Consider the following 15,243-nt stretch of genomic DNA (forward strand, 5'->3'; position numbering starts at 1 on the left):
CGTTGCATTCGGTTCATGGCGTTTGTCTGATTCTCGGGATATCCGTCAAAAGTTGGTTTTTTCTTTGTGTCATGGGCTGTCCTCTCTGCATTTTGATGATGACTCATGATGTGCATATCTGTATTTTTTTCTATACATAGAGCAGTCAAAGAAGCACAATAGAGGACTTCTACGGTCGTTATCTGCATGTCCATATATCGTGATGACCAGCATGTTGCATAATAATCCAGAGTTGAGCTGGATATGCATGAGGATCGAGATTAACTCGACCTCAGAAGTTATTTCGGATCAGTTAATTGGCTGCCTGCGCTTCCTCTCTCCGCTTGTGCTCCTCCTCCAGCAGAGCCTTTTGCAGCTTCGCGCGCTGTCGCGCCTCGTATGCGTCTCTGCTCTTGAGAATCCTTGCGACGATCTCGCCGGCGTTAACATGCTGGTAAGGGTGCTCGCCGATGGTCCGGAAGATGCCCATGCGCCGCGGCGCCACGTACGGGTCGTACGTCAGCGGGATGAAAGTCGTTGGGCCGTGGTAGACGGCGTCCGGGCAACCCCACGGCATCGCGCGCAGAAAGGTCTCGGTGGGGGTGAAGGGGGTTGAGAAAATGATGGAGTGGATGTACTTTTTTTTCCTCCCGTTAGTGGTGGAACGGATGAGAAAGAGAGAGAGTTCTTAGGGGAAAGGGGAAAGTTTACCTTGCATTGCAACACGCAGAGCCCTCGCTCGAAAATGTTCATGATTGGATAATTGAGGCCTTTCCAGTGATTAATCACCGCGTCGTCATGGATGCCCGCCACGATATACGCCGGCCCGTAATCCTCGCCATGCTCTGCGATGCGCTTCTCGCGAGCTGCGGGCTCGTACCAACCCCGCGCACGTCCTTCCTCCTCTTCAGCCTGCGACACGCGCCGCAGGAACTCGATATGGCCCGACGAGAAGAGATCGAACCCGCCGTCCACATAGACAACGCGCTGGCCGGGCCGCGGCGGTTTTCCATCAACAAGCTTCGTAAATGACCCGGCCTCCTCGACCTCGACGTTCTCGCCAATCTTCGCAACATCGCTACCGGCCCACATCCACACCTCCGGCCCCGGATTCAGCCCTGTTTCATCCGTAGCATAGTCTTTGATGCGCTGTCGGAGATCCGCGCTGTATGCTTGTCGTTCTTCCGCGCTCTCGGGCCCCTCTTTACCTTCTAGTGTGTCTGTTACGGACTTGACGAAGTGCGTCTTGGTGCAGAGCAGCATGCGGCCGACGAGGTCCGTCGTCGAGATACCCGGCGTCCGCTTGACGACACGGAACCGCCCCGCGGCTTTGACGAACCGGTAACAGTCCTCGCCGCTGCTGTCCGAGGTGATGTCATCGCCATGCACGACGTAGTAGCAGCCGTAGTGCGAGACCCATGGCAGGGATGTTACGTATGGCGCGTGTGGAATGGATTTGGTGGCCCAGCGACAAGCGTCCACGGCGGCAATTCTTTTCGGCGGTGTCAGCTGAGGAGAAGTAAAGAAAATCAGGTGGGTGGAATAGATATGTTTACCGCTCCTCCAATGTCATTACAGTTGGGCCCTTGTTCTCAAGAATCGCCTTGTCGGAATGGACCCCCACGTAGAGCTCCTTGCCCAGGCGGCGGGCCTGGAGCATAGCACCGGCATGACCTGGGCGAGGCGATCGTGTCAGCCGCACGTCGACTCAACAGAAGTAACCTTCTGACGAGGGTAGATGGTTCTCTCACCATGGTGGCTGAAATCAAAACACCCATCCACCCATATGCGGTCCTCACGCACCGGTTCATCCTCTTGCGGATCTACGGGCCATTGGCCGGGCTGGGGGATCTCTTCTGCGGGCACGGTCATCATCAGAGACTGCGCGAGCAGCGAGGATGTTTATTTCTCTTATTTTACCGGCAAGAAGTGCTGTGTTGATGATAGTCGCTCGGCCCCGATCCGAGTTGCGGGGTGGTTTACCCTAGTGGTTTACCATTACCTTACAGATCCTCATGGGTCCTGTGCTAAGAGGAGTAGGGCTTGAAAATTGTCTGTTCTGGCAAAAGGTCAAGTAAAGCCATATATTAGAGACGGGACAAGCCTAATATTCGAGTCGCATAGTCGACCATGGCCAAATAAAGACAAGGTTCGTTCTTCATTAATAAACAACGCGAAACCCAGTTGTTACGGCACGCGTTCCTGATTCAAGCCATCATCTAACATTCCCCTTTAAAGCCCCCTGTTGGGAAACCTAACTTTCAACTTGGAATCATCTATCTCATCGAGTACTTGGTTGCTTCTGTTCAACCACTGCAAGCCAAAACATCCCAATGGTTGTCGAGCTGCGCAAGCGGAAAGCCCCTGCCGAACCTGCCCCGGCGCCGGAGAAGAAGTCCAGAACCAGATCCGGCGAACAAAAGGCAAAGACCAACAACGGTGATGGTAACCGTAACAAGGTCGCCGCGCCCCAGGTAGGCGATACCATCGCGCTGGAGGGATTTGGCGGCGAGATCGAGACGCACGAGGGCACCAAGACGTCGCTGAAAGCGCTGGTCGACGAGAGCAAGTCCGGCGTGGTGCTCTTCACGTATCCCAAGGCGTCGACTCCTGGATGTAAGTCTACACAAGTACCAATCCATTGATTCATGTACTAGTTATTATACGTGGAAATGGAATTAGATTGACAACCCTAGGCACTAAACAAGCATGCCTGTTCCGTGACGGCTACGAGCAGCTCACCTCCACCGGCCTCTCCATCTACGGGCTCTCGACAGACTCGCCCAAGGCAAACACCACGTTCAAGACCAAGCAGAATCTTCCATATCCATTGCTCTGCGACCCCAAGGCGTCGCTAATTGGCAGCATTGGGCTGAAGAAGAGCCCCAAGGGGACTATTCGGGGTGTCTTTGTGGTGGATAAGGAGGGCAAGGTGCTGGTGTCGGAGCCAGGCAGTCCCGCCTCGACAGTTGAAGCGGTTGAGAAATTGGTCAAGGGAGGCAAGGAAGGGGGAGAGGAGAAGACGGAGGGCCAGGACAAGGAAGCTGACGGAGAGAGGATCGAGAAGGAAGAGGAGAAGAAAGAGGGCGAAAAGGAGCAAGGTGGTGAGGGTGACAAGGAGGCGGGCAAAGAGAATGGCGAGCAGAGCGGTGAGCAGACAGGGGAGCAGGACGGCGAGAAGAAGGAGTCCGAGTGAGTTGAATAGCCTCTGTGTATTTGTACTCTGCGTTGTAAATCACCTACCTTTTCATCCTCTGTGCGTTCGAGTAAGAGACTTGCCCTGGTGAGATTCTTTGGAATTACCGAATTTGGCGAATCCGGCTCGGAGGATTGATTTCCCGGAATCTCTGTGAACCTCTCCGAGTCCAAGAACGCTTCACATCATTCGAGATCACCTACCGAGCGACAGTGAGTGCATGTAAGAACACCGATTGGACTCCATCGAGACTGCCACATTGTTGACGACCCTGCTGACTTTCCCAGATCGCACCACCGCCCGTACAATGACCCGCCAACAAGTGGTGAAAGCAGCCACAGCGGCTGCGCATGCGATCCCTGTGAATCAGGTGAGAACCACCACCAATGCCGCTTACGAGTCAATTAGTACTGAAAATTTTTCAACAGAAATACACCCTTCAATCAACCGGCATTTGGGAGCGCATCCGCCGCATCTTCGCGCTCGTCCCCGAGCGTTCCACGGGTGTCCCGATCAACGCTCAGTACCGCACGCCGAACCCCGGCGCGCTGCCCCCGCAGAGCTACGACGACCCCGTGACGCTTCCCGCGGCCGACATCGCGGACAACCCGTACTGGAAACGTGACACACGGCGCAACTACCCGCGGCCCTCCGTCGTCAACCAGGCCGATGTGGCGGGCCTTCTGACCGTCGGCAGCAAGGCCGCGCCGCGGGATGATGTCCTGCAGATCGGCGACGCGGGCCAGAAACAGCTGGTGGCCGTGAAGCAGGAAGGCGAGGGAAAGGGCGTGGCAGCGGTATTTGAGCGGGATCGGAATAGCATCAAGAATGTACTCGACGCCAATGGGTTGCCGCCGCTACCGGTGAACTTGAATTCGAATGCGAAGTATCAGGTGGACCGGGAGCATGGGTATCCGGAGAAGTAAGTCTTTTTCCTCCGAGGTTGTTATTTCTTTGAATGGATGCTAATTCTTGAAGGTATACATGCCGGACTTTTGTCTAGATTACAGGCAATACAATAGAGTTAGATTGCACCTTCTGTGCTCCGACATTGTACATAATCAGGATGGCAATGTGACAGCTTCTTCGAGATGTCTACAATTAACAGATGCGGAATCAATCAATCATATATCCTGTGCTAGCATCGAGATGATACTCGGTCGCCCGACATTATGATACTTTACATGGTAAACCACGGAATCAAAATCTCACGGCAATCACCAACTCCTTTAATCAAAAGGATTCGTTCGCGTCCCCCACCAGGTCAAGAACAAACTGAGCCCGACAGTCTCAAACAGCCGACTGACCAATCCCACAGCTACGGTGTCTAACGGTCTCTTCTCCGAGAAGATCTGGGCAAGGAACTATCCACCTTCGTCAGCAAAGCGTTACCGCAACAAGTTTCGAAATGAAACATACACTCGGAGCCGAACTGGCGAAAAAGATCAAACTCCCCAAATACGCAGCGCCCTTGTAGGACAGCGTGCCGGTCGCGTTAATCAGCGCGCCGACACCGTACGCCTGCAAGGCGCTCCCGACCGCCGAGCTTCCCCAAGCGGCGACTGCGCCCGTCGTCTCCTTGGACTTGACGAATTCCTCCTTCGTGTTGGCGGACTGCGCGCGGTGGTAGACATCCCCGAAGACGGGGGCCAGGATTCCGAGAGAGGCAGTGTGAGTGAACACGGCGCCCAAGGCGATGGCAGAGGGCTTGACAGCCGGCAAGTCTGGGCCATTGATTAGTATCACCGTGTTCTTTGTTTTCCGTGGCAGACATGGACATACATTGTAAGGTTGCCATTGCTGTTTATTAAGTTTCGAAGAATAGTAGATTAAGCAATAAGAAGAGCAGATATTTCGGATCAGAGGTCGTATCAGAAAGAAGAGAAGACAAGCGGCTTTGAAGGCGTATTTCAACCACCCCCGTCGCTGAGACTAGCGCTTAACGTGACCGAGTGCATCAACGATGACGTCGTCATGACAGCATTGAACCCTGGCCTGGGCGATGGACTGTCGATAGCTTTGCAGAGGAGAAGAGAATGCGGTGCCTTGGTCCGGCTGCGGAGTGGTTCAGTTAATTCATTCAGTTTCAATCAATGCCCGAACTGGGAAGAACTTGGCCGGATCTGGAATGACGTCAGATTCCCCCCCGCAGAAACAGGCGATTCTAGCTTGTGCTTGGAGTTGATGAATCCTAACCCCGTGAAATTCATGACAGTTGACGCTCGATGCGTTGATCCAACGGAAGCTTTTTTTTTTCGAACCCAGCTGTAGCCGCGCGGCAGAGCGTGTAGTGCATGTCCTAAATCGAACGGTGCCTCGCTGGTTTCCTACTGGATGCATGTGATAGGGTTGAGCCCTCTACATAACCGGAGAAGAGGATTACGGCGAAATAATTCGGAGTTTCTAGAGATTCTTTTTGTTCCTTCTGGCTATTCCTTCATGTATCAATCCTACATACCAAAGTGGCCCCGGATCCAACTTGAAGTGAACACTCATTTGGAATCGCCCGCCATTAACCTACATCTACAGTACTATATTTCGAAGGCAAACTGAGTCTCCGGGAGACCCTGATGGTATTGCGCCGACCGTCTTGACGACACCTGTGAGCCATGGCTTGCGGAACTATTCATAATGTATAGTAGGTAGTAGACTAAGAGTAAGTACCATGACTGACAACCTCTGACACCCTCAGCTATGTCGTGTACGGCCAATGTATTGGGATAAAATGTTGGATGGACAACGTAGTATTTGCTTATCATGTACGTGGCGGCAATGGGATGTCGAGTGCACGACAGCTCAATGGAGAAGTACTTTGAGTCTGGCTGTCTCAACTCTGGAGTGGATGATCGAGCGCTGGCGGGCCGACGTTGTTCCGCTTCTCATTTTTCTTTCCCATTTGGGCAGGTCTTTTTTGTCTTCCCACCAAGAAATGGCCACAGACAGGAAAAGGAACAGCATATCATGCCAAATGTCCGACCAGGACGAAAATGCGGTTCTCGCCCTCGACGAGTCGCTGGTCCCCGTGCGGGAACGAAAGCTCCCCGGAATCACCTCCCTGACCTTTGACGGGCTCCTCGACGAGCCCCTCCTTCTCAAAGAAGACCTCAAGTCTGGCTGCGGCGGCCAACTATGGCCTGCCGGAATGCTATTAACAGAGTATCTCCTGCGCGAACAGAGTGAATTTCTTCGAGGGAAAACTATGTCCGTAGTATGCACTAGTCCCAGCACATCTCCAAACCGCCAGACCTACTAACCTCGAGTCATGTACTAGAGTCGAACTCGGCGCTGGCGGCGGCCTGGTCGGATTAGCTGTCGCCCGTGGCTGCCCCCCACTCGATGATGGTCAAGATGATAACCTAATCTACATCACTGACTTACCGGCGATGTTCCCGTTGATGGAGGAGAACATCGCGCTAAACAAGGACCTCGCACCCCGCGTGCGGCCCGTCGTGCTCGACTGGGCGCATCCTCCGCCAGAGGAGATCCCGCAACACCCTGCCGTCGTGCTTGCGGCGGATTGCGTCTATTTCGAGCCGGCGTTCCCGCTGCTCATTGAGACGATGGAGCGGCTCATTGGGCCGGATACGGTTTGCTATTTTTGCTATAAGAGGCGGAGAAGAGCGGATCTAAGGTGCATAAAGCAGATCAAGAAGAAATTTCACGTGGAAGATCTTCAGGGCTTTGTGGATGCGAGTGCATACGCACGGGAAAATCTGTTCCTTTATAGAATAACGAGGCGAAAATGAGATTAACCTTTGCACCGGAAATATACACAAACATACCCGTTCTATATAAAAAGTTCATCCTTACAGTTTCAATCGATCGGCCTGGCTCTTGTTCTCGCCGACCTTCTTGCCGTCGAGACTCTTCAGCTCTCCCTTCTCTCCAACGATCTTGACACCGCCCTTCTTCAGGTCGGAGAGAAGCTGCTTCTTCTCCTCTTCCTTGCTGTTCTGTGTGGTGGTCTGCGTAGCTGCCTTCTTCTTGGCCTCCTTCTTCTTCTTCTTCCGCAGGCGCGCCTTTTCTTCCCGGCTCATCTCGTCCTTGGCCACCGCCGCGCCGCTCTTCGTGACCACCTCGCCCTTGAGCGCGCCCTGCTCGCGCGGGTTGTAAATTTCCTGCGGAGCCAGCCGGCTCTGCTCGTCGACGCCGACACCCGCAGCGGTCGGCCGCGCCTCCTCCATCGCGATGGTGGCAACGTCCGTAACAACATTGATCTGCGCCTGTGGCGGCTGCGGTTTGTAGTGCCAGTTGGACAGAGTGTCCAGCTGGCTCGCGACCTCTTTCCACATCTGCCGGATCTCCTCGTGCTCTTTGCGCAGCTTCTGGTCCTTCGGGTCGACGTAGTTGGGGTCCGTAGCCTGCAGATGATCGGCCTCATAGAGCTCTGCGAGACTCTTCTGCGGCTTGTTGTCGTCTAGCTCGATTCGGCCTCGTCGCCCTTCGCCATCGGCCACAGATAAGGGGTTGCGCCGGATTACTTCATCAAATTCGCGCGCAATGATGCGCCTCTTGATCAGTTGCTCGATTTCCTCAGTTGTCTCGCTCGTCACGACTGGTACGGGTTTGCCGACGTGCTCGAATTCGAGGTTGTGCTCGATCAGCGAGTTCGACGGACGCTGCGATGCCCTGGCTTCACCAGCATACATCCATTCCTTCTTGGCTACATTGGCGGCTTCCAGGCGGCGGATCTCGTCTGCGATCCTTGCCTTTTGTCTCTCGTGCGTAGATTGGTTTCCCGCACGTGACTTCTCCTGCTCCGACTTGTCCTCGTCGGAGACATCGTCATCTTCAAACAGATCACGGCGTACATTTGCCATTGCCCGTTCAACTTCTCTCTCCAGATCTTCTTGCGACTGCGGTTCAGGCTGCGTCTTTGGAAGCGGTCTGCTCTTTTTCTTCTCTGAAGCTTTGCGCGCTGGAGGGGCGAAGAAATCATCGTACATGATGTCGTTGGTGTTGATCCATTCGCGATCCTCGCCCAAGCCGTCGTCAGACTTTTCTTCGTCGTCCGAGTCTGCATCACCAGTAATATGATCGAATGTGGGGCCGTCTTCCTCCTCGGAGCTCTCGTCTTCCTCACCGTCGGCCTCCCGTCGACTGCTCTTTTTGCTCTGTTTGGAAGTCTCCGCCGGTTTCGCAATGGCATTGGGGTCCGCGTGCCAGTCTATTGGCTCATCATCGTCATCCTCCTCATCTTCGCCTCTTTCGTCCAGCTGCTCAAAGTACTGCGTTTGTCTATTAAATTCGTCGATTGAGAAAAAGCCATCGTTCAGCCCGAACGGGTCCTCAACGTAGGTTCCCCCTCCCTCTTCCTCCTCTTCCTCCTCTTCCTCCTCCTCGTCCTCTAACTCGGACTCGCCTCCTTCTGCCAGTTCGTCCTCATCATGGTCGACCGCCTCCTCATCATCTTCCACACCTTCCTCCACCCCGTCGGACTCGGACTCCTCCGCCTCATCGGCTTCTGAGCCTGACTGGACACTCTCTTCATCCGCAATCTCCTCTTCCTCAGAATCCGAAGAATGTTCTGAAGGACTCTGCCTCTCTACCCGTCGCGCTTCGTTCTGAAGAGCGGAGAGATCCCGTGTGACTTGGTTCGCCGTCGCATTAATGATCCGAATGGCCTGCTCCCATACCTGACCAGCCACGAACCCATCCACGTAGAGCTTTTGCAATCGCAGATTCTCGCCGCCGTCTACATCTGCCTCTGATCGTTTGCGCTTCTTCTGGACCTTCTGTCGTTGCTGTTGGAAGGTAGAGAGACTGTTTGCTAACGGGTCAAGGTAATTCTTGGCCAAAAGCCGCGAGGCTTGATGCAATTCGTTGGATGGTTGAAGAAACGAGTGCGGCGACTCCGTAATGGAGTGCGTGACCGTCGCGGCGTCGGCCATTGCTGCGTTGCACCTGAAGATCTCAATGTTCAACTGTTGCAAAGTTGCAGCTTTGAACAAGAAAAAAAAATCTTGGTCCCCACAAAATATCACGTGATAATAGTATACGGGTCTCTATCATGTGATACAACCATCTGATTGGACAACGATCGCTCCATGTCGTCATATACTCTCTAGTATACATACTCGCGAGTCGAAAAAATGCTGGACATTGGACTTTGAACAGGAATAAGAGGCTGATGCGGGCCATGTTGCGAGTTTTATTGATCTCGACTTCAGACGGGTTTTGGGGACACGAGTTCAATAGAGTGGAGGGCACATTGATATAGTAGGCTATTATTGCTCGAATCCAATGAATTTCGGTCCGCAACTTCGGTTGCGATGATCCACCAATATCGGGCCAGAACAACGGCCATTAGAGGCATATAAAGACCATCCGAAAAACCCCTGGTCAAGCAGGAGCCCCGTAGGAAGAAATTTCCGATCCGCGACAGGGTATTTCCTCGAGGCAAGATGTCATTGGCATCTAATTTCTTACCAACGTCACCGTGACAGAGCTTCACTGGAGCAGGATATATCTGGGCTTCCAGAGAGTCGAGGATTGCCATGTGTGGCTCTTACTTTTGACAGTTTTGACCGATAGCAGTGGATCTTTCCTCAGGACTGTTGCTTCAAGCGCTTGACAAGCAAAGGAAAAGACAAAAATGGCAGCTCCAGCTACGGATCAATTTCAGCCCGGTGAGCCCCGGAAACCTTGAACCGATTGGTATGCATTTCTCTCTAACATGGACGCGAAGGGCACCGGATCCCTGTGCACCATCAGGATAAGCCGGGATTCCAGTATAAAATGCCCAATCCCAAACCGATAGATGACCAACTTCCGACCGACGATGGCGGGTTCCAGCCCTACAAACCGGCGGGCAAGCTCAAGGGCCGACGGGCCATCATCACCGGTGGTGACTCGGGCATTGGCCGGGCTGTGGCCATCCTTTATGCGATGGAGGGCGCCTCAAGCCTGCTAGTGTACCTGCCCGAGGAAGAGCAGGACGCGCAGGCCACCAAGCGTGACGTTGAGAAGCACGGCGTCAAGTGCCATCTCCTGGCCATTGACGTTCGGAAGAAGGAAAACTGTAGAAAGGTCGTCGACACGGCCATCAAGGAGATGGGTGGTGTCGATATCCTCGTCAACAATGCGGCGTTCCAGCATATGTTGCAGGACATAAGCCAACTTACGGAGTATGTTTGTTGTTGATTCCTAGTTGTGGAGGTCTCGCGGCAGTGGCTGACCTGACTGCGCAGGGAACAATGGGAACGCACCTTTGACACCAACATTCACCCGTTTTACTATCTCTCCAAGTACTGCCTGGAGCACATGAAACGCGGCGCCACCATCATCAACTGCTCCTCCGTAAACCACTACATTGGCCGTGGCGATCTCCTGGACTACACTTCGACCAAGGGCGCCATTGTCGCCTTTACCCGGGCTCTCTCAAATCAGCAGCTGAAAAAGGGCATTCGCGTCAACTGCGTCTGCCCAGGACCTAGTACGTGACTTCTTCAGAGATCTTCCCCCGATGGCGATCAATTAATGGAGTATGCAGTTTGGACACCGCTCATCCCGTCGACGATGGAAACCAAGGCAATGGAAGAATTCCACATGGTGCCCATGGGCCGGCCGGGGCAGCCCAGCGAGGTCGCAACCTGTTTTGTGTTCCTGGCTAGCCCGGATAGTAGTTATATCTCGGGACAATGCCTCCACCCAAATGGAGGTGTTGTGGTCAATGGTTAAGATGGGATAGCCAGTAGACGGATTGTATAAATCGCAATGCTATTCTATTCTTTGAATGACTAGGAAACGCGAGAGCAGACCCAACCGCCTTTGGCAGCACCTGAAGAAACGACAGACTTGGCACTGTACAAGCTAGAGAACATAGGGAAGCTGACTTTTGCCACTTATCTCCTAAAACTACACCCAATCTCCTCGGTATGGCCCGAGGAATCTGCTCATCGCCTGTACCACATGCGCGTGATCTTCGTATTCCTCATCTTCTTCTGCAGCTGGAAAATGCCGTACATGAGCGCCTCAGAAGTTGGCGGGCCTAGACAACTATGTCAGCAACGTGGATCGCCTCTCCAGGGAATTTGCCCACTTACACCCTGGCACGTAAATGTCCACCGGGACAATACGATCGCAGCCCCGAACAACCGAGTAGCTGTAGTGGTAATACCCACCACCATTTGCGCAGCTGCCCATGCTGACCACCCATCGGGGATCGGGCATCTGGTCATAGACCTGTCGTAGAGCGGGGGCCATCTTGTTCGTAAGTGTGCCAGCAACGATCATGACATCGGACTGCCGCGGAGACGCGCGGAAGATAATACCCAGACGGTCCTGGTCATACCGCGGTGTCGAGACGTGCATCATCTCGACGGCGCAGCAGGCGAGTCCGAAGGTCATGGGCCAGAGCGAGCTTTGCCGGGCCCAATTCACGATTTGATCCAGCGTCGTCCTGTTTGCGCGGTCAGCCTCTGCGCTCAATACTCATATGGGACAAATAGGGGTTAGCCGTACAGCGCATACTGCATTGCGCCCTTCTTCGGTTCTTGACTCGGCAGAGGGACCTCCCGCCGGATCTTTCCCGACGCGGTCAGGGGAACTCCGCTCTCATCTTTGTGTTGCAGCGCAGTCGCGGGTTTCGGCGCCGTGCTCGAGATGCGTGCGACTTGCGGGACGCAGCTCAGGGGAGCTGCTCGGAGGGATGCTGCGGCGGGTGAGCCTTTGAAGGATGCACGGAGTTGAAGGTTGAGAGAGGCCGGGACTTACGGCGCAAAAGCCCTGTTCGAGCCAACGATGCCATCTCGAGTTCTTTTCGGGATCCCAATGCATGAACGGTGCGATCCTGAAAAGAGCCGGGTTCTGTATCTCGGACAATGTTCGCGAGATGTGGTTGTGGCGATTAGTGACGAGCGGGAGATGGTCGGAATGATCCTTTCTGGAGGTAAATTACTAGTGGTAATCTTGATACAGAACGGTGTTCATTCTCCCCGGAAACTGGGTGTGCCTGAGAATAATTACCGTAACTGGCCTGTCTTCATCGGAACGCACTAAACGGTTTGCGTATTATCACGTGGTAAGTTTGACCTTATTAGGTAGTTAATACAGCTACTCGTATTTCTTGACTAAGCGGGATTGAGGTCGATTATTTCATGACATCCTGATTGGTTCGTTGTCCTCAGACGAGATTATCAAGCTGGGGCTGCGAAGTCCAACTCTGCAACCTCTTCGCGGTGCAGGCCAGCCAATGCAGTCACCCTCCTGAAAGGTGATGGCTCAAGATCAGGGAGGCCACGCTCCAGAGACCCGTCACGTCCAGTCATTCAAAACGAGCGGAACAAGTCAACGGCGTTGAGGAGCAGCTTCCAGAGAATTTGCCGAACACTGATATTTCTCGAGTTGTCAGTGAAAAAGCTGGTCGATGGTCCGTGCCTCCAACGCAGCGACTCTCATGGCAGATCACTAGGCAGCCAACACCCTGGGCTTCCGGGTCCAAGATGGATTCCTTAATCTCTGACAGACAGTGATACTACTCTCAAAGGGTTTTCCCTCTACGGACGGGTTCTCTTTCCCTTGTACCAACTCTTTCCAGAGTCTGTGTAGTCGGACGAGAAGCGGTTACTTTAGGGAACTGAGACATCGCGGGATCAGGGACCTGGGACATGGAGTTGAATCTTCAAGTGTGTACTAGGTATTTATCGAAGGAGAGAACACAGTCGGTGGCCACTGCAAGCGGCCATATGTCAGAACGACTGCAGTCGAGTCGAGAGACTCCCTGCATATGATTGAGTTGCCTACTGGACGAAGAGGCTGGACTACTCTGTATTCTTCAACATAGCAAGGTGGTCATGCAGTTGCGTGCAATCGTATCATCGGAAGGTTCCGGGACTGGCTAGGCACGGAAAAATTCGGGCATTCCCTCAACTCCGTACGGCGAAATACATATTTAGTGCTGCCAAGCTCTGGGCTCTGGCCCCAATTGGAGAAGTCAGAGGACTGTGATTGGTCTGTGGATCTCCCGGTGAAGCGATAGCTTCTAATTTGGGTCTGGGCCTCTGGGGTAGCCCTATGTCAGTTGTCAACTAAATTCGATGCTCTACTCGCCTTCGTATTGCATAGACTATTAGACTTGCGAAATTTGGAATCATGGGCGGAAGAATTCATCCCGCGATCCGGGATTGGCCAAACGCCGGGATGACTTGTCATGGATGTGAGAGATAAACAACGAGGTTTGACTGTGTCCTCGATTGAGATTAGAGCAGAGCCTTGCATTCTTCAAGATTGCGCACCTTTCATGCGTTGAATATCTGGAAAGAACTCGAGATGGCATCGTTGACTCGAGCGGGGCTTTTGCGCCGTACGTCCTCTCTCTCAGACTTCGTCTTGGGATGTCCTTCGAAGACTCACCGGCCATAGCATCCCTTCGGACAGCTCCTCTGAGTTTCCTGCCGCAAGTAGCACGAATCTCAAGCACTGCACCGAAACCCGCGACTGCGTTGCAGCACAGAGATGAGGGCAGTACTGCCCTGACCGCGTCGGGAAAGATCCGGTGAGAGGTGGCTCTGCCGAGTCAAGAACGGAAGAAGAGCGCGATGGAATATGAACTGTACGACGACCTCTTGCACGCTATATGGGAAAGTACTGTAGAGATTGTAGAGGCTGACCGCCGTTTTACGGTCAAAAATAGAACCACGCTGGATAAAATCATCAATTGGGCCCGGCAGAGCTCGCTGTGGCCGGTGACCTTCGGACGCGCCTGCTGCGGCGTCGAGATGATGCATGTCTCGATGCCGCGATACGACCAGGACCGACTGGGGATTATCTTCCGCGCGTCTCCGCGGCAGTCCGATGTCATGATCGTTGCTGGCACACTTACGAACAAGATAGTGACAATTGAAGTCTTATTTCTTCAGGTACAACCAAAGGCGATTCCGGGCTTGCTCCCGTGTTTTCCAGCTACATAGCATTTCAGGTTCAAGAATATGTAGAGAGAACGAGATCTTTGTTTCTTTTCTCGGATGCAACTAAATCACTACGATTAATAGTACTATGTAGTAATTACTTGGAGGTGGATAGCAGAGAAAAGCAAAACGCCGGGCGTTGAAAACCACCCGGGCTCTGATTGGCTGGGCTCGACAGGAGTACGAGTACACCTCTCCCACCTCGAGTTCTCGACGGGTTTCAACGAAAGAGCAGGACCAGCTTCACAAGTTCATAGACGCTCCGGCCAGCTTTCAGCACTTAATTCAGCGGCCATGCCATCCATTGCCTGTATCGGGATTGTCGCAAAAAATGTACGGCTACAAAACTTCTGACAATCTTTTCAGTACTAGGCTAAGCATCGAATATTAACCAGGATAATCCACTACACATCGCCCTTTTTCCACCCTTCACCGAATCCCGGCTCAAGTTCAGTTTCCTGATCAACTCCTGTCTGGATATTTTCGATCTTCGACGCAAGCACACATCTGTAGATCAAGACCTGGGCCTGCTCCAAGCGCTGGACGAGCGATTGGCTGTCTACGGATGGCTCACCAACACGGGCGTCAAGTTGCTGATTTTTGTCGATCTCGCGGGTGGCAAGCAGCTTCCATCGGGAGGTGCGGGCGATGCTCGGACGACAGCGGTAACGGGAATTAAAGATTCGGATTTGAAGCCGGTATGCTTGGGGCGTGATTTTCTTCCCACTTGTGCTCAGATTAATTCATATGATTTGCAGGCATTTCGCGCTCTACAGTCAGCGTATATCCGGTTGCTTCAGAATCCGTTCTATAACCCAGATGATCATACCGCGGCTGCGAAGGTGACTTCTACTCGCCCGTCCGTGAGCATCACAGATCGGAAGTTCATCAATGAGGTCAATCGGATCGGCACTTCGTGGGCACCGGGTGTTACTCAGCTTTGAACTGTGATATGGTCTCCTATCTTTTTTTTTTTTTTTTGGACTCGCTTAGAGGGCCTACGTGTGCGGAGGCTACTCACGCCGACAGATTTTGATCGAATTGGACAGGGCTCGGCTACGAAGCTTAGCGGGGTCCTCGGTCGTCCCAGTCGGGGTCCAAAAATGCGCCGTGTCGGGCGTTGCGTTAAGACTCCACTGGATGGAACGTCTGATAGAGTTG

General features: G+C 53.3%; 9 protein-coding genes across 9 annotated transcripts; 5 read left to right on the plus strand and 4 right to left on the minus strand.

Moving 5' to 3' along the window:
* Positions 1-292: 292 nt before the first annotated feature.
* VTN31DRAFT_902 (uncharacterized protein) lies at positions 293-1,851 on the minus strand (the record flags this gene model as incomplete). Its single annotated transcript, XM_069408458.1, has 4 exons — positions 293-616; positions 691-1,471; positions 1,536-1,653; positions 1,731-1,851. 4 exons carry the CDS (start codon positions 1,849-1,851, stop codon positions 293-295), a joined length of 1,344 nt encoding a protein of 447 aa, XP_069263758.1.
* A 461-nt stretch (positions 1,852-2,312) lies between these two features.
* On the plus strand, positions 2,313-3,175 carry VTN31DRAFT_903 (uncharacterized protein; the record flags this gene model as incomplete). The annotated part of the gene is made up of 2 exons (XM_069408459.1): positions 2,313-2,595; positions 2,676-3,175. 2 exons carry the CDS (start codon positions 2,313-2,315, stop codon positions 3,173-3,175), a joined length of 783 nt encoding a protein of 260 aa, XP_069263759.1.
* Positions 3,176-3,482: 307 nt separating this feature from the next.
* Positions 3,483-4,178, plus strand: VTN31DRAFT_904 (uncharacterized protein; the record flags this gene model as incomplete). Its single annotated transcript, XM_069408460.1, has 3 exons — positions 3,483-3,545; positions 3,604-4,097; positions 4,154-4,178. The coding sequence occupies 3 exons, from the start codon at positions 3,483-3,485 to the stop codon at positions 4,176-4,178; spliced, it is 582 nt and encodes a 193-aa protein (XP_069263760.1).
* Positions 4,179-4,404: 226 nt separating this feature from the next.
* Positions 4,405-4,973, minus strand: VTN31DRAFT_905 (uncharacterized protein; the record flags this gene model as incomplete). The annotated part of the gene is made up of 3 exons (XM_069408461.1): positions 4,405-4,539; positions 4,595-4,899; positions 4,958-4,973. 3 exons carry the CDS (start codon positions 4,971-4,973, stop codon positions 4,405-4,407), a joined length of 456 nt encoding a protein of 151 aa, XP_069263761.1.
* Positions 4,974-6,104: 1,131 nt separating this feature from the next.
* VTN31DRAFT_906 (uncharacterized protein) lies at positions 6,105-6,921 on the plus strand (the record flags this gene model as incomplete). Its single annotated transcript, XM_069408462.1, has 2 exons — positions 6,105-6,376; positions 6,447-6,921. The coding sequence occupies 2 exons, from the start codon at positions 6,105-6,107 to the stop codon at positions 6,919-6,921; spliced, it is 747 nt and encodes a 248-aa protein (XP_069263762.1).
* Positions 6,922-6,981: 60 nt separating this feature from the next.
* VTN31DRAFT_907 (uncharacterized protein) lies at positions 6,982-9,066 on the minus strand (the record flags this gene model as incomplete). The annotated part of the gene is made up of 1 exon (XM_069408463.1): positions 6,982-9,066. The coding sequence occupies one exon, from the start codon at positions 9,064-9,066 to the stop codon at positions 6,982-6,984; it is 2,085 nt and encodes a 694-aa protein (XP_069263763.1).
* A 704-nt stretch (positions 9,067-9,770) lies between these two features.
* VTN31DRAFT_908 (uncharacterized protein) lies at positions 9,771-10,855 on the plus strand (the record flags this gene model as incomplete). The annotated part of the gene is made up of 4 exons (XM_069408464.1): positions 9,771-9,804; positions 9,864-10,302; positions 10,366-10,610; positions 10,668-10,855. 4 exons carry the CDS (start codon positions 9,771-9,773, stop codon positions 10,853-10,855), a joined length of 906 nt encoding a protein of 301 aa, XP_069263764.1.
* A 215-nt stretch (positions 10,856-11,070) lies between these two features.
* VTN31DRAFT_909 (uncharacterized protein) lies at positions 11,071-11,924 on the minus strand (the record flags this gene model as incomplete). The annotated part of the gene is made up of 4 exons (XM_069408465.1): positions 11,071-11,165; positions 11,221-11,576; positions 11,639-11,828; positions 11,891-11,924. The coding sequence occupies 4 exons, from the start codon at positions 11,922-11,924 to the stop codon at positions 11,071-11,073; spliced, it is 675 nt and encodes a 224-aa protein (XP_069263765.1).
* Positions 11,925-14,376: 2,452 nt separating this feature from the next.
* Positions 14,377-15,026, plus strand: VTN31DRAFT_910 (uncharacterized protein; the record flags this gene model as incomplete). Its single annotated transcript, XM_069408467.1, has 3 exons — positions 14,377-14,415; positions 14,478-14,780; positions 14,841-15,026. 3 exons carry the CDS (start codon positions 14,377-14,379, stop codon positions 15,024-15,026), a joined length of 528 nt encoding a protein of 175 aa, XP_069263766.1.
* Positions 15,027-15,243: the final 217 nt, after the last annotated feature.

The sequence above is a fragment of the Thermomyces dupontii genome (assembly GCF_041956625.1).
Source record: "Thermomyces dupontii strain NRRL 2155 unplaced genomic scaffold VTN31scaffold_1, whole genome shotgun sequence".
NCBI classification, from domain to species: Eukaryota; Fungi; Ascomycota; class Eurotiomycetes; order Eurotiales; family Trichocomaceae; genus Thermomyces; species Thermomyces dupontii.